This window comes from Crotalus tigris, unplaced genomic scaffold, assembly GCF_016545835.1.
Source record: "Crotalus tigris isolate CLP2741 ecotype Arizona unplaced genomic scaffold, ASM1654583v1 scf7180000017666.379230911805:20528666, whole genome shotgun sequence".
NCBI lineage: Eukaryota > Metazoa > Chordata > Lepidosauria > Squamata > Viperidae > Crotalus > Crotalus tigris.
This window is the reverse complement of record NW_024096552.1, coordinates 11,922,503-11,943,358: the sequence shown is the minus strand read 5'-3', so window position 1 is coordinate 11,943,358 and position 20,856 is coordinate 11,922,503. Positions and strand designations below refer to the sequence as shown.

General features: G+C 35.4%; 1 protein-coding gene across 11 annotated transcripts in view; it reads right to left on the bottom strand.

The window, feature by feature from the left end:
* The window catches only part of GLI3 (GLI family zinc finger 3), a 402,298-nt gene that overhangs the window by 160,334 nt on the left and 221,108 nt on the right, over positions 1-20,856 (bottom strand). For all 11 annotated transcript variants that reach the window (XR_005555977.1, XM_039336712.1, XM_039336715.1 and 8 more), the window contains one exon: positions 11,954-12,059. Coding sequence is in view for 10 of the 11 variants with exons in the window: in XM_039336712.1 (XP_039192646.1) it covers positions 11,954-12,059 (106 nt within the window). In the remaining variant the exon portion in view is untranslated. The remainder of the gene's footprint in view (positions 1-11,953; positions 12,060-20,856) is intronic.

The window sequence follows — 20,856 nt, the reverse complement described above, 5'->3', positions numbered from 1 at the left end:
TGGAAAATCAATAAAACTTTTTTTTTTAAAAAAAACCCAATACTTAGGCATCATATTATAGCAGTTAAATTTAAGAACTTAATCAAGAATTTCCTGGCTCCCATACTGTAGAAGTTATTGTATCAATTTCACACTTCATTAAAGTTCATCTTAGTGTCAAAAACTCTTTCATTTGAAAACTCTGTTTTATAGACTATCTTGTAAGTTTTGATTAAATGCTATATTGTTACCAAGATCTAGAAGTTTTGTACTGTGAAGGTGATATTTTCTTTGGAGAAATTATAGGTAGTTTTGTTTACTAGCTACTTCCTTTAGTAACCATTTGCAGTTATGACAGTTATAGAAAAAGTAATTTTACAACCAATCCTTGAATTTAACACATTCATGATTTGTAAAGCAAAAGAACAAAAAAAATGACAAATAGGTCAGAGTTTCATATTTCCAAAAGCACAATATATTTGGAATGTCATTCATTCAGACAAAATAGCTTAGATTGGTCTTTAAACAATAATAAAAATAATAAAACAAAATTGATATTATATTTTTTAAAAAACTACACTATGTTTTTAAATGCATCTATCCTTTACACCTCTTTTGTTCAATTATATGATATGAAATCATAAATTCAACATCCATTCAAATTGTATTCACTTTTCCCATATTTTTTGTAAATCTGTGTTTCGCAAAGAGATTTATCAGTTTTAGCATCAGCTATCAAAATATTAAGAATCAAGTTCTATTTTGTTAAATATTTGTTACTCACCTTGGAGAATGTTGCTTTTTGAATTATTTTCAGTATAATTAAGAAAAGTACAGCTGAGGTTAACCTTGGCTCTTTTATGACTTGTGAACTTCAACTTCCAGAATTCCTGAGCCAGCCATGCTGAGGAGAAATGGAGAGGTTTCCATGCTGAGCCATGCTGGCTCAGGAATTCTGGGATTTGAAGTCCACGAGTCATAAAAGAGCCAAGGTTGCCTACCCTGAACTAGACAGAAAAGCACGGTACAGCTGGATGGTACAGATGGCCCTCACTTAACAATTGGTTACTTAGTGACTGTTCGAAATCCAGAGCTACTTTTGACCTGATTCCCGAGCTTGCTTAATAAGCACATGAAAAAGGTTGTAAAATCTGATATAATTGCAAGGTGACCTGCTTAATGACTGCCATAACCGATAGCCATAATTCCAGCCTCAATTACACTCGAAAGTCAAATACTACCTGATAAATAGAAATGGTCTTGGGGGAGCAACAAAATCAACATATTTAAGAAATACAGTTTTAAAGTCCATCTCAACTCTAGTTAACTCATTACATTTAAGTCACTCCCTCCAGCTTATCCTCATAAAATAAAATATTTTTCTTCTTTGGAATGTCTGTCAAGTCTCTTTTCCTCAAGGAATCCTCAGCCTTGTTAATAACCATAAAGAAAAAGTCCCAAACTTGTTCTATTAAAGACTGTAAGTTTACTTAGAGCTCTTCCTCATAGAATAAAATCTTCTTCTCTAAATTAGCTATCAAATCTTTTTCTCCAAAAATTCGCAACCTTATTAGTATCCATGGAGAAAAAAATCCCAAATATTTTCCCTTGAGAGTTGTAAATTTGCTTGAAGTTCGTTTCAGTTGTGCTGAGAGAGTTATATTCAACCATGATTATAACACAAGTTGTTATCATATTTGTATTCTAAAGTTGCAGTTAAGTTGTTTACATTGTCAAATATTTGTGAAATTGTCACAGTAGTTTGATAATTTTCTGCTATATTTGCATCTCTTGCTCTTTTTTTATGTCATCTATATCATTTATATTTTTGGAACCTAATCAATGTATAAAGTGATTAATTTTCTGTAAGAGATCTTCAAAAGCTTCCTTAACAAGAAGTTCAGATTTGACAATCTACTTAGCTCTAGTGGTCCAAGAATACATTTTTATTTATTTGTGTATTTATTTTTTCTGACCACTTAAAGTTCATAAAAATCTGGGCATTTCAGCCACTCTCAACAAAGCAATCCAAGGTTACCTGTTGCTTAAAAATGGTAAAATAAAACCACAAGTTGGGTCTATACAACTCACCATTGCCAACTCGCCATGGCCAACTCACCACAGCCAACTTGTTGCAGCCAACTTGCCCCTGCCAATTCATTGTGGGACAACTCATCATGGCCAACTTGCCGTGAAACAACTCACCACGGGACAAGAGGTACATTAATATTGAAGAAATAGTGGAATAGAATAATTAAAGAAAGGATACCAAAGGAGAGACAACATGAAATCTGAATGACAAAAATTAAAATAACTTTTTAAATTATTTTAAATAATTAAATTGAAGTATTGAATTGTCTCATAGCGAGTTGTCCTGTGGTGAGATGGCCACGGTGGTTGGTGTAGCGAATTAGCCATGGCGAGTTGACCATGGTGAGTTGGCTGCGGCAAGTTGACTGCTGTGAGTTGTCCCATTCCACAAAGGTTTCTATCCTTATGTTTATCCAGCAGAAATAGGAAGGAAAAATACTCCACACTTACTTATTTTAGCTTGCCTCCAGCTGCCCTATTTCTTGTCATTTAAACAATAAAGAAATCTGAAAAACGGCATGGAACTTCAAAAATGAGTATCAGGCTGAGACTAAAGAGAGCCTCCTTTAGCTAATTCAGATTAATAGTCTCATAAATTGGTTACAAAATGAAATGTATGACATTGTCCATTTAAAAAATAACTTCCAGAACCGCTGTTTTTCCAACAATGAAGTGATTGCAGCCCTGCCTCCAAGCTGCCAGCTCACTACGAAGCATAGCTCCTGAAGTTACTTGAAGACCATTGCTGTATAAAGGATCTTGTGGGGTGATTCTAGGTTTCCCCCTTCTCCTACCCAGGAGAGTCATATAAACTAAGGAAAGCCAACAGTCCAGAGAGAAAAACCTCTCTGGGTATGTCTTTTGTCAGCCATGTTCATGGGAAGTCTCCAAGACTTTACAAGTCTGAAATATGTAATGGAAAGAAAGCTCTAAATATAGTTTTGTATTTATAAAGTGGGTTTGAAAATGTTTTTTTCTGTTTTCTTCTTATATATAATATTTGAGTAATTCTTAAAGTTTGTAAAATATTATAATGGATGTTTTAAAATGTTTTTCTCCTTTAAGGCTAAAGAATTTGAGACAGCAAATTACGGTAATATAAATGATGATAGTTTATAAAGATTAATAGGTACAAACAAATAGAAATATATATTATATATTATTTCCCAAAGCCAAAAGAAAAAAGCATAGATTTTTAAATTGATGTTTTATCAAAAAAAGAACATAATTTTGTTTTCATCTGGATATTGCTTCTGATTTTTGTGCTTGTGATGGAAAGAATGAAACTTTGATTTTAGTTTTGCTGATTAGATAGATTTGTTGCTATAAAAATGATTGATATATATTATTGTGTAAAACTAAAAAAATGAGGTTGTAGTGTTATTATCTTCTACTGTGCTAAAGAGTGTTGGAAGTCAATGCCTTTTTTTTTATTTCCTCCCCTTTTACCTCACACTCTTTCCTTTTTCCCTTTTTTCTTCCTTTTTCTTTTTATTTTTTTTGTATTTTTTATTCTGCTAAACTAATAAAAATTTCAACTACAAAGAAACACATTTGTAGTAAATAGTTGTCAACCACTGCCTTAATCCATAAAGCATAACTGCAAAATAAAAACTTGCAGACAAAGATATAAAAGGAAATAAATAAGCCCTAAGATGGATGAGAGAAACAAAAAATGCTGTTGTGAAGTGTAAGCTAAAGATATACACTAGGAATATTTAAAAAGTAAGTCCTAATAAAAAGGTTTTATTAACCTAACAAACATATTTTATTAATGACTTGCCTCCAGAAGAAGTAGGTGCTCCATCTTTAGAGGCTTTTAAGAAGAGTATGGACAGCCACTTGTCTGGAAAGGTATAGGGTCTCCTGCCTGAGCAGGGAGTTGGACTAGAAGAATTCCAAAGTCCCTTCCAACTCTGTTATTCTGTTAACTCAAAGTAACACATTTCTGTACTTATATGTTTGTGTGTTGCGCGCAGACATTATTATCCATCTTTAATTGCAGTTGTTCTAACACCTAATAAGCTATGGTTAGAAAAAACAAAGGCAGGTTAATTTGTGATTTCCTCTACTCATTTGGAAGCAAATTAAGTGTCAAGAAGCTAATACAGAACATATTTCATTTTATGAGATTTTAATTTAATTTGACACCATACTATTGATGCCTTAATATGGGTGGTTTATTTAAGAAAAGAAGTAATTTATCATTTTTTTACAACTGAACCTTTAGTGATATGATATGATAGCATAATCATAGCAGTGGCTGTTTGTCCTCAAGCACACTAAACATCTGACAGCAATTCATCATCATACTAGTATTTTTCAATAGTTTTTAATTCATATGTACATAATTTTACTTCAGCGTAAAACAGAATGAAGAAATTCTATACCCAAGTAATTAAAATATTTTGCAAGATAACATTTGTATTTCTCATTTAGAAAATACATAAAATACTTATTGTTCTGTTTCCAATGTAAAGGCGTTGACACAAGGCAGGAGTAACAACAGTCTTCTCTTTATTCAGATCACAACAGAACCAATACAAAATGGTGTGGATTCCTTTTATACTCCTTTGCAGGGACAGTGTCAACAAATCAATGCAACGGATTCTCCCGCCTTGTGCATGCGCAATAGGCCAGAGACAGCCTGTCTGATCCCGGGCATCCACGTGGTCTGCCTGGGCCTCTCTGCAGCTTTCTGCGACTGCTGAGTCACTCAGCAGGCCCAGGACATAACACTTATTATATTTGGCTTTCATTCACACTATATTCTGAATTCCCCAAACTGCTCACCAGTCCAACATAAATTTTATATAGCTATCATTTCATGTTTATTTAGAAAAAGGAAGGGAGGAAAGGAGGGAGGGAGAGAGGGCCATATCAACCAATACAAAGGAGTAAGTAAAATAATTATTCAGGGCTATTGCTATTTTGACCAATCTGCTCTATCAATGTCGTCATTAGAGGATCACAGCCTAATTGTTTGTTTACAAATATTTTTTACCCATTTACAATGGCAGCCATTTTTATTTTCATTTTTCTCAGCATAAAAAATGAGAAATAATAGGATAGGATAGGATAGGATAGGATAGGATAGGATAGGATAGGATAGGATAGGACAGGACAGGACAGAACAGAATAGCTGAAAAGGACCTTGGAGGTCTTCTTAAAAATTTCCAGTGTTGGAGTATTCACAACTTCTGGAGGCAAGTTGTTCCACTGATTAATTATTCTAACTGTCAGAAAATTTCTTTTTTGTTCTAGGCTGCTTCTCTCCTTGATTAGTTTCCATCCATTGCTTTTTGTCCTGCCTTAAGATGCTTTCTGGAACAGCTTGGCTCCCTCTTCTTTTTGGCAACCCCTGAGATATTGGAACACTGCTATCATGTCACCCCTAATCCTTTTTTTCATTAAACTAGACATACCCAATTCCAGCAACCGTTCTTTATATGTCTGGCCTCCAGGCTCGATCATCTTTGTTGCTCTTCTATGCACTCTTTCTAGACTCTCCACAATTTTTTTACATCATGGTGATCAAAACTGGATGCAGTATTCCACGTGTGGCCTTACCAAAGGATTATAAAGTATTAATAGTTTATGTGATCTTGATTCTATCCCTCTGTTAATGCAGCCTGGGGCTATATTGGCTTTTTTGGCAGCTGCAGCACACTGCTGGTTCATATTTAAGTGATTGTCCGCCAAGATTCCAAGATCCCTCCCACAGTTACCACTATTGAGTGAGGTACCACCTATACCAGGGCTTTTCAACCAGTGGTATGAGTACCACCTGTGGTACATTAGCACCTGGCAGATGGTACGCGGCCATCTTAGAAAAGTGGTAGTGAGGGAGGGGAATGGGATGAACCAGTGGCAGCACCGCCCAAGCCTGAGCGAGAGATGGCTGGAGTTGCAGGGCTGTCAGGGCTCAGTGGAAGCGCCAGGATCAGTGCCGCTTTCAAGCTGATTAGTGTTTCTTTGGGGCTGTCAGGGCTCAGTGGAAGCGCCAGGATCAGCTCCAGGCTCCAGCTGGAAAGCAGCACTAATCCTGGCGCTTCTGCTGAGCCCAGAAGAAGTGCCAATCAGCTGGAATGTTGCAGCATTTACATGGTTCTTGTGATTTACATTCAGATGCTTGGCAACTGATTCATATTTATGATGGTCACAGTGTCCCAGGGTCATGTGACTGAAACCTGCTGCAACCACCCAGCAGATGGGGGGGATAAAAACCAAAGACCCCCCCCTGCTGCCATTCCTCAACAGAAATGCTCACAATGAAAACCTCGGACAGGAGGAAGAGCGCCGCCGGGTGGGCAGGCAGGTGTCTTGCTCGGCTGTGGCTTGGGGGGCACTTTTTCAGTGCTGTTGTAACTTCAAACAGTCATTAAGCGAACTGTTGTAAGTCGAGGACTACCTGTACTTTATCACTTTTTTCCTTTTTTTGTCATCAAGTTTTTGACACTTTGCTAGGCGACTGGTGGTACTTGGATATTGCTATATCCTAAAAGTGGTACAATGGGTGAAAAGGTTGAAAAGCCCTGACCTATACCCCCTATACTATACATGTACATTTGGTTTTTCTTGCCTAAATGTAGAACATTACTTTTTTCACAACTGAATTTCATTTTGTTAGATAGCACTCAATGTTCAAGTCTGTTAAGATCCTTCTGTATCTTAAACCTATCTTCTGGAGTGTTGGCTATTTTTGTCAGCTTGGTGTTGTCTGCAAATTTGATGAGTTCCCCATCTATCCCCTCATCCAAATCATTGATGAAGTTGTTGAAGAGTACTGGACCTAAAACAGAGCCTTGGGGTACCCCACTGCATTCTTCCCTCCGTGTAGATAAAGCTGCCTTCCCCAAAATTGCACCATTATCACAAATTCCTCTGTTTTTTAAGCCCATATTGAATTTTTTTACTGTACTGTACAGGTTTTAGAAGTCCTCTAGCCCATTTAGACCAATCAATCAAAGTTGCCATGCCCCTGCAGGGTCTGACCATGCCCCAGTTTTGAAAAAGGGTGAAGCCAATGATTGTGTGACATGATGGCTCCCGAATTGCTGACACTGACCTCACTGTTCAAGTGAACAGGGAGGGGTGGATTCTACATTCCTCATGCTGAGAAAAGGTGTTCAGGTAAGACAATGCCCCTTCTCCAGCATGTAGAGGAATGTAGAATCCACGAATGGGACATACCAAAGCCCCTATGAGCCCACGGGTGGGACGCAGGCCGGTCAAGTGTCGATGTTGAAATGGACCACCTGCTGTAAGACCCGGCGGCGGAATGTGGCCTCTGCAGAAACAAACTTGTCGAGCTTGTAATGACGTATGAAAGTGAAGGGGACCCTACAGATACAGCTATGGCCAGATGTTTGAAAATGTTCCACCTGATGGACAAATCACAAGTATTTTCTATGAGTTTTCCTACCTGAAGCCATTGACATGGTTGTCCTTTCACATATAAAGCACTATGACTTTGATTTCAACATCTAATACAAGACAACTGAGAATTGTTTTGCATAAAAATATAAAGTCTCATTGTATAAAGAAAATTGGTATGAAGGAAAGAAGTCTGAACTTTTTTCTTGACAATTCAATTTAAAGTAAAGTTTCATGTTTCAGTCCAGTCTAGAAAAAGGCTTGAACTATTTTGCAGAACCAAAAACAATCTAGCAAATCACATGCAAACATTCCTGGGGGTATTTGCAGTCATAACATAGAATCATTAGACTACAATTCTTTGTGATCACAAATTATGTTATGCCAAATATAGTTATTTTCTTTTAGTATGAGATATGTTTTTGTCTGCTGTAGTTATCATTATGTTCAATCAAACCATTGTGTGCTGATTCCAAGAACTATGGCAAACATCCTTTTACTTGACATTACATCCAAATGCAGCCTTGACAGACCAATGCTATGTATGTTTATGCAGAAAATAACATCTACTGAATTCAACAAATTATCTCCAAGTATGTGAATATAGAACTAGAATCCTATTATAGAATAAGTTTCACTATATTCATCAAGGCTTATTTCTGAAGTGTATATGGTTGGTTAGCTTATGCTGTCAGACTCAGAAAAAACCCACAGCTATTTATCAAGCCAATTGTGCTTTCCCATGATGTTTTTAAAAATAATCTATAGAAATGGGTATCTTTAAAAACAGACAGGGAGACTTTGAAATAAAAAGCAATTCTTTCAGTCAGATTACCTTAAAACATTTAAATGCATTTTATTGCATGACTAAGCGTCAGCCCAATAATAATAGAAAAATACATCACAAATTCATAAACATTTTTTCTTCTTCTTCTTCTTCTCTCTCTCTCTCTCTCTCTCTCTCTCTCTCTCTCTCTCTCTCTCACACACACACACACACACACACAGAGAGAGAGAAAGAAAAACATGTTTGCTTTTGTTTTTAATACTCATGGGTGACTGCAACACAGATTGATAGCTAACCTTCAGGCTAATTTCTTCTGAAATTACTGTTTAGCTAATAAGAGACTGATCCAAAATAACTGCTGATAAAATATTGTGTGTGTAACTTGGTCATGTAGTTAGGAGTGTTAATATCAATTAATTCTACTCACACTTGTTTTAAAACAACTTCATTTCCCCCTTACCATATATGTAATTACACAGCTATAACTAATAGCCATGGAGAAGCAATCTACCATCTAAACATATGGCATTAGTGTTCAAAGTACTACATACGCTTTGGTTCTTTTATTTTCACACAGTGAATGAGGGATTATTAGAGATGATTAAATGTACATATAATGCTTTTTAGTAAAAAGCTCAACTTACTCTGTGAATTTGGCTTTTTATAATAGGCTTTTTTTCTTCAGTTTTACTGTTTCATTGTTCAAAATACTTAACATTAATTTCCCCAATTTATTTTTTGTATTTTTAATATATATATATTACTATTAGAGCTAATATTTATTTTAATATAAAGTATTATGTATTTCATTTACTATGTAGTAATATTAACTAAGTAATTTATCCCTTATTCAGAACATTTTCTGAACATTTCTACCAACATTTTTATCATCTTGGTCTCATGTTAGTTGCTATATATTGCACACTTCAATATTTTTAATTGAGTCTTTATAAAATTAGGTAATAAGAATATTTTTTAAAAAAAATGGGGGGACCTATTTTATAGCTATTCGTTGTAATGTAAAAAGCAGTGACATTTTGCTTCAGTAAACACACAGAATAAATTAGAATGGTAAGAGTAAATACCAGAAATATAGTACATTTTACAAATTGTATATAGTTTTGAGAAGAGGATTTCCTGCTTCATTGCCTCTGTAATACACAGCCCCCCTTCCTTTTTCCTCCTTCTTTTGAGCCTAATGAAATATTTTATTTATATCAATTTTAAATACGAATGCTATCATATTTCACTTGTTAAAAAGGGTAGAAGATCAAGATTTAACTAAAGTTCAAAGTCACCTTCACCATTATTAACTGTTTTGGCTTGTGTAAAAATGGACATCACTTAATTGTTAGGTGGCTTATATAAATCTTGTTTCTACAGAGAATAGTTATAAAGAATAAATTGGGGAATGTTTGGGCCGTGATGCATAAAAACAGTACATCTATTGCGCTACATCACATGTGTCAAACTCATCACATCACGTAACGTGTTGAAATATATAGCGACTCTTTTTGCATTGCCGGCAATGGGGTGGGTGCAGCTTCAGTATGATGAAACCAGCCTGCAGGCCTGCAGTTTGATACCCTTGCTCTACATCAAGGCAGCTATCAGAATGGTATTTAGTCTCTGTTTTTGAGAACTCAATCCAGGTAAATACAATTCTGAGAGCTTCTAGAAACTCCTTCCACATTCCTACTGAATGCCAGAATATGAATAGCTCCTATAGCTAATGCATTGTATACACTAATTTAAAGTGTATAGACTCATAAGTACAATTACCTTTAGAGCTTTCCAAATAGAATAGCATATGCATTTGAGGAATTTGGTAAGGATGAAACCAGTCACATGTGGTGACTCCTGGTGGTCAATGTAACTGAAATGGCACATAGGATGTGCATGGTGTAAAAATGTAAAGAGGCGGGCAAGAGAATGGAATTATTTTAAATGTTTGTCACTGATGTGAAAGCTAATCCATGCCAACAAAGATAAGAGAATAAAGATAAGTAGTGCAATAGAAGGCATTAAATTGTCAATATTAGGGCACTATTGTATGTGCAACAGGTAATTATCTTAAAATTGGAGCATACCTATGTATACACTACTGTGAGAAATTCTCCATACTTTCATTAATCACATTAACATGTATTTGGATGTAGTTTTATTATTTCAATTTTATGGTTACTTTACACATGTCCCTTTCTGTAAAGATCTATAATTTTAAATATAATGGCTATGAATCCGCTAATCCTTAAGAAGAATAAAGGACATATTTTCTGCTTGTTCTTGGCATCAAGAAGTATCCTGGTTGGTACAGGATGTGCTGTTATTATAAGCATAGATTGGGTTCATCAATCTTAAATTCCTCTTTCAACTATTTTTATTACATTTTTGTCTTTCCCTGCTTACTGAGTTAGAGTCATCTGAAAGTTGTTAAATTCATCTGTTCCTATTGGCCTAAGCCTTCTTGCAAATATTGCAAAAAATAGTAGGAAGATGTCACATAGCTGAAACCACTTACACTTGGGAGTTTTGCTTTTAAGGATCCCTTAACTTATCTAATATTGCAGGGTCTGTGGTGGTCTCTGATCTTGGTTGTTTTCTTCAGACATTTTATTATCAACTTGATAACATCATCAGTGCTAGTAGGAAGTGGAGTTTACTGTCATTTTATATGCTATTGATTTGCCCTCTCAGTATTGGTGGAGTGATCTTGGTGGTTCCTTGATTGGGATATTGTTTACTGTTAGCTGATTTGTCTGGTTGGTAGTTCATCGATTGGGGTATTGTTTGCTTCTTGATTGTTGATCTAATGTTAATCTTGGTATTATCTGTTCATCTGGATATTGACTGGTGGTGAGGAGGTATTGTGGTCTTTTTGTTTGAAACCCCACTTCCTACTAGCATTTTTTGCAAATGAAACATTTGCAAAAAAGCAACTGATATTGTTTTATCTTTTCACATCCCTTCTTTGAGCCTTAGATTAACAATGAATCCTGTCCATATACGGCATTTCATTTATTTATTGTGAAAACCTTTAGTTCGTTACACTTTACAATATTCAGCAACCTATGTAGTATATATAAAATAAGAATTAAGATATGATTAGGTTAAAAATAAGAAAAAACACTAAAAAACAAAGGAACAAAGAGAAAAAACTATCAAAAACAAGGTAAAATTAAATATAAATGTAAGAAATAATTGAATATTAATATTTGCCAAAAAAAAAAAGCTAACAAGGGGAAAGTGGTCTTATTTTGTGTCTGAAAGCTGTCCCAAAGCATTGGTGCTGCCAGAGGAAAAAATGACCTTCTAGCTTTAGCTTCCTGAGCTACTTAAAAATGTGGTATTATAACTACTTTTTTTTGGGGGGGGGGGGTGATCTAATAGTTTGAGCTGATGCTGGTTGGAATTGGCAGTCCACTCTGGCCCAGCTTTTACTTGCTGTTTCAGAAAAAGCATGAATCCAAATCACAGAATCAATCGATATAGGTAGTGTTTGCCTGTTGAAAAGTTACTTGTGGCAACAGGAAGCCAAGAAATTTTGTCTTACTTGGGTTCAGCTTCCACCTAGTTCTGCCATCCATACCATCAAAAAAAATCAAGAAAACTCTTTTATTATTATGCCTGTGTTTGCTAGCAGATACATTTCCACAGACTTCCACAGACTTCCACAGAAGAAGCAAATATGATCTTCATTTTTTTAATATTCATACTTACACATGTAGTGGAGGAATGGGAGATGGATCATAATGATAACGTCCCTCATGATGTCTTGTCTCAATTGGTACTGGAGGGTGAAAAGTTGGGAAAAGATGAGGTGGATCTGAAAAAAAGAATGTACAGATCTCATTATTAGATTAGATTAGATTAGATTAGATTAGATAACCTTTATTGTTATTTTTTACTGTGGGCACAATGGCACACATTAAAAATGAAATTTAGTTGCTTGTTCTCAAAGTTTACACATACATAACACACACTTAAACATACTATATACAACATATGTCTAGACCTACACCCTTACATATAAGTAACATATAAATATGAATAACTGTCCATCTTGAATATATAATGGAAGGAGGAAGCTTTAGAGTTCACAAAGTTAATACTGTACGGCACAAAACTGTGACTGAATTTGGATGTTCTGCTTTGGATACCACAGAGTATCCTCTCAGAAGGTAACAAGGAAAACAGGTCATGAAGAGGATGTGTAGTGTCTCAGACAATCTTATGGACCCTGCTCAAGCAACACTTATGTGCTATGTCCTGGATGGAAAGGAGGAAACTGCCAATCATCTTTTCAGATATCCTCACCACTCTCCGCACCACCTTCCTGTCTGAAGCAGTGACGCTTCTAAATCAGACTGTGGTGCTGTATGACAGGATGCTCTCGATCGTCCCTCTGTAGAAAGTGGTAAGGATAGGGGAAGGAAGATGAGCTTTTCTCATGTGATGCAGAAAATGCAGGTGCTGCTGCGCCCACTTCACCAGTGTCTCGCTATTAAGCAACCAAGCCAGCCTACTTGTTAACTGCACACCCAGGAATTTGATGCTTGTAACCATCTCTAAATTTTAATAGGATATTAAAAAATGAGCAATCATTTATTAAACATTGCATTCTTTTAATGCAGCATATATTTAATGCAATATATGTTGCATTAAAAAGCAAGCTTTCCAGATACTGAATTTTGTATTTCCAAGTGTCCTTTGTTAGTAAACATTTGTTCAGCAAACATTATGACTTTGTTAAAAGAGGAAACTTATGACTGATACTCCAAGTTGCATCTGTAACAGCATCCTCACAATCACAAATCAAGAATTTGCCAATCAGTTTACAGACCTAGATTGTTGGGGGCAATATGTTGACTCTGTAAATCACTTAGAGAGGGCTGTAAAGCACTGTGAACCGGTGTATAGGTCTAAGTGCTATTGCTATTAAGAGTCACAATATTGTGATCACATGATCACCATTCATAAACTTCACAGGCAGAAGATCATAAATGATGATCACATAACCTTGGACTTATTCATTGTACAGAATATATTTAATGACTGCAACTGAAACTGCTGCAAGTGCCACTGTAAATTGGCAGTTATGTGAGATCACACTTTATGGCCTTATGATACTTAGTGATAGAGTTGCCAGTCACAATTACTTTCATTAAGCAAGAATTATAATACTAATGCCATCGAATGTATTTGTGTTATTTCTTTACTTTTTTATCATTTTGTATCACTCCAATTTTGATAATTGTACTGGGAGAGAGTTACTATTCAGGGACATAATTTCTATCACATTCAGTAATCATAATTATTTTTGAGATTTTAACATTATTGCTTGGGTTCTGACAAGCTCAATTTAGGATGTTCAGAAAAGACTATTTTTTCATGCAACTCAGTCATATTTACTTTGATTTATTAGCTTTCTGTGATCATAGTAAAATAGGTATCATGTAGTATCTAATTTTTGTTTGGCCAAGAGGCCAGGAATTGAACCTAGCATCTTTACAAAGAATATTCTTTACTACTGAATACTAACTCCCCACATCTCATTTCATATACTTTTTACAGTCTTGCAGAATTGTAGGAGACATTCAGTTTTGCCAAGACTGGAGAAGTATATGACAAAGATTGCAGTTTATCTGAGTTCCGTACAAATTTCATTTATATGAACCCAAGCCAAATGCTTAAGAAACAGATGATGACTCTTTCATTTTGCCATGGCAAATGTGAACATTCTTATCTAATGTTCTCTTTGTATTACTTTAAATGGATGTTAAAGAAAAAGCTATTTAATTGTCATAGACATGTCTAGTGTCACATCATATGGATCAACTAGTATTTTATAAGCACATCTTAAGAAATTAAAATTAGATTTCAAAGAGTTAGGAAAAAGCAATGAAATATTAGTAAAATGTAATAGTGTAATGTAGAGTAAGAAAAGCAAAATTAAAGAGTAATACTGAAGAAAAAAATATAAATTTGGCAATTAAGGAATTATACAAGAATATGTTTATATCTGCTGCTTAAAAATTGAAACCATGTACTATGAAAAATAAAATATATATTATATGCAGGATAAAAATCAGACATGTATGAAAAAAGACAGGAAACTTTTAAAGCATAAATGGTGATAAAGTAAATTATGACTGGTACAGTGGCCTAGTGGCTTCACCTCCCACCCGGAAGGTTGAGAGTTTAATCCTAGGTAGCGGCAGAGGTTTGTCCCCTAGAGTGCAGATATAAATATATCTGCTGCAATATTGGTGTGGTGTCAGGAAAGGCATCTGGCTAGTAAATGCTCAGCTTCATCCAGTCACCCTGACTCTACCCCAAATTAAGGGATTGCAGGGTCATAGAAAGGGAGGAGTGAAAAACTAATTTTAGTTTTTTTATTTCAAACACACACACACACACACACACACACACACATATATATATATATATTCAAAAGATAAAAGATGAGCACCAGGAAATAAAACAATCAAGTGTTTAATAGATAAATAACCTAGCTTTCAATGGCTATATTGCTGCCATCATCATCAGGGTGTAAAAGCCCGAGGGTGGGGGAGCTTGCTTATGACCGCAACCACGCCCGCATTCGACTCATAGACCTCATTACGGGGCCCGGTCGCATCACTCATATCAGACGTACTTTTGAGTTCTAAGTTCCTGCGGCTAGTTACTTCTCTACTACGCACGGCTCCTAGGCTGGAGGGAGAACGCTCCACATCACCTTGCACCAAAGTAACCTGTGTGATGCCAAACCGATCCTCTGATGGAATCCCGAACCTGGCCACCTCTTTCCCCCGTGTCCGTCCCACCATTCTCCGGGGACATGCGACCATATCCATGTCTTTGCTCACACACCCCCCTGCAACCCCTAAGACGTCGCGTGTCCACGCGTGAGGTGCACAGTAGTTTATTACGGTCCGTGTTCCTGTCAGTTCAGCGTCTGGCGAACACTCAACTCTCCCCCCCCCTTGGTATACTTCAAAGGAGCCCCAAGCTCCCAGAAAACTACATTCTTCAGTTTTTAGTCTAATTCTTAATATATATATATATATATATATATATATATATATATATATATATATATATATATATATATATATATATGTTTTCTGATGTTTTCGCGGGTATTTGTATATAGGTCTTTGGTTGTTCGGGTTTTCTCCCGCGTAAAATTGGAAGTGTCTTGGCTTGGTGATTTCGAGTCTGATTCTGTTAGCATCGTCGGGGTTGATTTTGGTCAGGCTGGTTTCAACTCCACATATAATGGTTTCAGTGGGGATGTGTTTGGGAGTGACTGCAAAGTTGAATCCTTTGGAAAGGACATTGGTTTCGGCTTTGGTGAGGATCCTATCTGAGATGTTATGCACTGTTTGTTTCATGTGTGGCTGTGAGGGAGGAGGGGTTTGTTTCTGGCGTTCTTGTAGTCTTCGGAGTTTGTTGGTGTGTGTATCTGTCTTGAGGGTGGTCTGTGTTTCGGCTCTCCAGACGGCGAGTTGTTTGGATTTGTCCCAAAGTGCGGGGTGGATCTTGTTGCTGAGTTTGAGGTGGAGTGTGAGGAGATCTTGTTTAATTCGGTCTAGGAGGAATCTTTTTGTGTGAAGTTCATTTCTGATTAGGGCCAATTCTGTTCTTTTCAGGATCCGTTTGGTGGCTGCAGAGTTGGAGTGGAATTTCAGTTGGAAACATGTGGGGATTAGATTTTGATCTCGGCAGTTGCGTAGGAATGTGAGGTCGCATAAAATGGAAGCTCTTTGGACTTCAAGTTTTTCATAGGTCCTGGTCAGATGGTGGATTTCCTCCCCGTAGAGGTTCAATATTTGTTTTCTGAGGTTTTCGCGGGTGTTTGTATGTAGGTCTTTGGTTGTTCGGGTTTTCTCCCACGTAAAATTGGAAGTGTCTTGGCGACGTTTCGACGAAGTCCCATTCGTCATCTTCAGGCTGGTGCTTTCAGCTTCGTGCCTCGAGCAGCAGTGTGTGGTCTTGGCTGTTTCTTCCTTTTAACTGCCAGTGGAGGTATGAACTGATTGGGTGGGAGCTTGGCTGTGTTCTGATTGGGTGGAGGTGTGTTCTGATTGGTTAGGGGCTTGGCTGTGCTCTGATTGGCTGGGGGGTTGGCTGTGCTCTGATTGGCTGGGCCAATCAGAGCACAGAGCACATAAATACTTTCCCATTTCATTGCAACACAGTTGATGAAATTCCTGGTTCCTGTAAGATCCCTTTGCTTAATTGATCAAGAATATCTATTTTACTAACCTTACTGGATTTAGCAAATTTCATACTTCCAGAATAGAATTTGTGTTATAATACAGCAGTCAAAGGTAATGGGAAGAGAAAGTGAAACGTAGACAAGTATATGCTTTTAGATTCAGATAAATTAGTAATATAATATACATCATCTATTAAGGACATAAAGGGAGAAATTTATATAGATTCCAGATCTATTAGCCACCTCTTAAAAGTTACTCTAATATACTATACTTCAACTCTTCAGTAATTCTTCAGCAATAGAATTAGATTCTGGTTTTAAAAATATGTTAAAAACCTCTGTTCTATTATATGTAAATGATACTTATACTTTATAGCTCACACATTCTTTTCCTGCTGTAATCCATTTAGAAATCTGGTACATGATAAATGAAGTAAATGGGACCTGATGGCACTAGGTTGTAAAAAGTATTCTAATAACCATACAAATTGATTTTAAATTCTGTCCTAAGTCTATATTTTTTCTGAATGAAAAGCAACAATAAATTAATATTGTAAGACATGATTTTCTAATTCCAAAAGCGTGCGTATATAAAATGCAAGTCAATAGGAACATATTTCTTTCACATATTATCAAGGTTCTCAGTTTTTAAGTATAAAAATGGGTTAAAATGGCATTTGTTTCCTAGAATAATATGAGAAATAAGTATTTTACATTTCCATTCTCACCCTACATGGTTCAAAGTGCCATGGGGGGGGGGAGGGAGGGAAATAGATGAAACTGAAGCTTTCATTTTGAATTTGTTCAAATAATTTTCCCAATAAGATATGAAAAATGTAGTAGCCCACAAACAGTAATTTGGCTTTAAAAATGACTGATACAAATTATTCCACTTAAACTGTGTAGGAAAGGAAGGGGAAAAGGAAAGGGAAGGAAGAGGGAAAAAAAATACAGACCCCATCAATATATTATAAATTATTCCAAATTTAATGAGCATACGGGCCTTAGTTAAATGAGCTGAAAATGCATATACATTCATACAGACATATCAGATCAGATTCTTAACATATTAATCAACTTTCAATTAACATAAAATCTATTTTTAAAGGGTACTTCTTAGAATTTGGCTTTTATATTGCTTTCTTGATAACAAATATGAATTAATTCTGGATCTTGGAGAAACAGTAATTTTATAATGATTTTTTAATTGAAATTTTTTAAAATTTTACAAAAAAGTTCCCTTCCCCGAACCCTCCCAACCCACCCCAACCCCCCCCCCAACCTTCCCAGAGCTGAATACAGGCTTGATTAAAATTTAAAAGAAAAAAATTTAAACACAAATAAACCATATACAAATTTGGTTACAATAATTAAACAAATCATAAAATACTTTAACACCAATATTTAAAAAACAGAAAGAGAAAAAGAAAAGAAACAAGAAAAAGAAGAAAGAGAAAAAAAAATTAGAAAAAGAAAAAAAATATATCTAAAAAATATCTTAAACTTTAAATATAAATTATTCAAAAGCTAAATAATATTTTTATATCATACTTGTATTGTATAAAATTTATCCATCTTTTCCATACCAAAAGGTACTTCTCTTGCGATTGATCTTTCAAGAAAGCCGAAATCTTTGCCATTTCCGCTAAATAAGAAACTTTAAGAAACCATTCTTGCAAAGTAAGCTAAGATTTCTTCTTCCAACATCGCCCTACTAACAACCTAGCCGCTGTAATTAGATTTAACATTAATATAGTTTCTTTACTGTCACAATTGGAAACAATACCCAACAAAAACAATTGTGGAGTAAATTTTATCCTTCTTTTAAAAATTCTTTGAATATTCCACCATATCTTAATCCCAAAAGCTTTTATGTTTTTGCATAAATATGATAATATGTGGTGTCCAAGCAACCACATCTCCAACGTTTAGGCTGCAAGTTTGAATACATACGAGACATTTTTTGTGGATCAAGGTGCCATCTATGAATTGGATTCAGAAACGGAACTAATTAAAGATTGTATGATAAGATGGGCGCAGAATTTTGGTGAGCCAGTCTCGTTGGACACCTGGGAAAAAATTTGGGTGAGAAATGTCAAATTTACACAAGCACAGAACTTAAGGGAGAATTTTTATAAAATGTTTTATAGATGGCACCTTGATCCACAAAAAATGTCTTATATGTACCCTGACGTGCAACCCAAATGTTGGAGATGTGGTTATAAGGAGGCTTCCTATTATCATATTTGGTGGTCATGCAGAGAGATAAAAGCATTTTGGATCAAAAGTATGGTGGAATATCCAGAGAATTTTTAGAAGGAGGGTAAAATTTACTCCGCAATTATTTTTGTTAGGTATTGTTACAGATTGTGATACAAAGGAGGTTGTATTGATGTTAAATTTGATTACAGCCGCTAGGCTGTTAGTAGGACAATATTGGAAGAAGGAATCCTTGCCTACATTGCAGGAATGGTTTCTTAAAGTAGCTTATCTGGCGGAAATGGCAAAGATCTCTGCTTTCTTAAAGCAACAAACGCAAGAGAAGTTTTTTGCTGTTTGGGATAAATGGATAAAATTTATACAATTTAGATTGGGTATACAAAAATATTATATAGTTTTTTCATAAGTTTTATTTTTATATATATTATAGATAATCTTTTTATATATATAAATATAAAGTTTTTAATTTAATTTTTATTTTTACTTTTTAAGCCTATATTCTGCTCTGGGAAGCTCAGGGGGGGGAAGGGAGGGGGGGTTTTGGGAGGGGTGGGGGGGGGTTTTTATATATGTATTGTTTAGTTTTATTTTTTTGTATATGTTGTCTCTTGTTTTGTATTCTTTTTTCTTTTTTGTAAAACTTATAAAACTTTTAATAAAAAAAAAAAAGAAAGCCGAAATCTTTGCCATTTCCGCTAAATAAGAAACTTTAAGAAACCATTCTTGCAAAGTAAGCTAAGATTTCTTCTTCCAACATCGCCCTACTAACAACCTAGCCGCTGTAATTAGATTTAACATTAATATAGTTTCTTTACTGTCACAATTGGAAACAATACCCAACAAAAACAATTGTGGAGTAAATTTTATCCTTCTTTTAAAAATTCTTTGAATATTCCACCATATCTTAATCCCAAAAGCTTTTATGTTTTTGCATAAATATGATAATATGTGGTGTCCAAGCAACCACATCTCCAACGTTTAGGCTGCAAGTTTGAATACATACGAGACATTTTTTGTGGATCAAGGTGCCATCTATAAAACATTTTATAAAAAATTTCCCGTAAATTTTGGGCTTTGTAAATTTGACATTTCTCACCCAAATAATCTCCCAAGTATCTAATGGAACCAATTCATCAAAATTTTGTGCCCATTTAACCATACAATCTTTAACTAGTTCTGCTTCTGAATCCAATTCCACTAACACCCTATAAATTCTTTTGATATGGGTTCGTCTTTGATCTTTTATTTGTTTTAACAAATTCTCATCCTCTCTGAGCAAACCCACCTTGCAATCTATTTTCCACCTTTCCAATAATTGTCTATACTGAAACCATGAATTTTATAATGATTATATTATAGTGTAGTGTAGTGTAGTATAGTATAATATAGTGTAGTATAATAAAATAATTTTGAGTGACTTCTGACTTCCATATGAATATATATATTTAAAATTGATATGCAGTCATTTATTTATTTGTTTAGCGTATGGCATATCATACATGAACTAGCAATATATATTAACATACCACCTAGATTAATAAAACACAATAAAATATAAATATTAAAAAGATATATGTTCAAATACCAATATCTAAGCTATCTAACCAATGCAGCTGTTGTGTTTCCAGTTCGGTGAGGCATTGACAAGGCAAATGATGCAAACAACAACTCTTTATTCAGCTAACAACAGAAGTAGCCCTAACTGCTGCTTAACCACTATTTATACAGCCCACCACTAGGCGGCAGCCAGTAGAATTAAAGCAGTATTTCCCTCTTAAAGACAAGCTAATTAACATGTAAACAGTCAGTCTGGAGCTTAAACAGGTGCAGCCATTTGGCGGTTTCCAACAGTTTCCAAGTAAATTAGCCTCAATACATAGCAGCATTGTTTAAATTAAAAAAAAAAAATCAGATACTGGATGGGTATATGCCCTTAGTTCCCATTCGGTCATGATGTCATCTACAATTTGACATGGGACTTGGCAGTCACACTGAGAATATTATGCACCCCATCTATACAGGGAGTACTGGTAGATGCCACGTGAGGTGTGAATTCTATTCAGGGTTGTCCATTGCTGACATGGTAGTTCAAAGCCTGGCATCTTTTTTGTGGGGTCATTTATAGTAACTGTGAGAGGGATCTCAGAGTCCTAGTGGACAATCACTTAAATATGAGCCA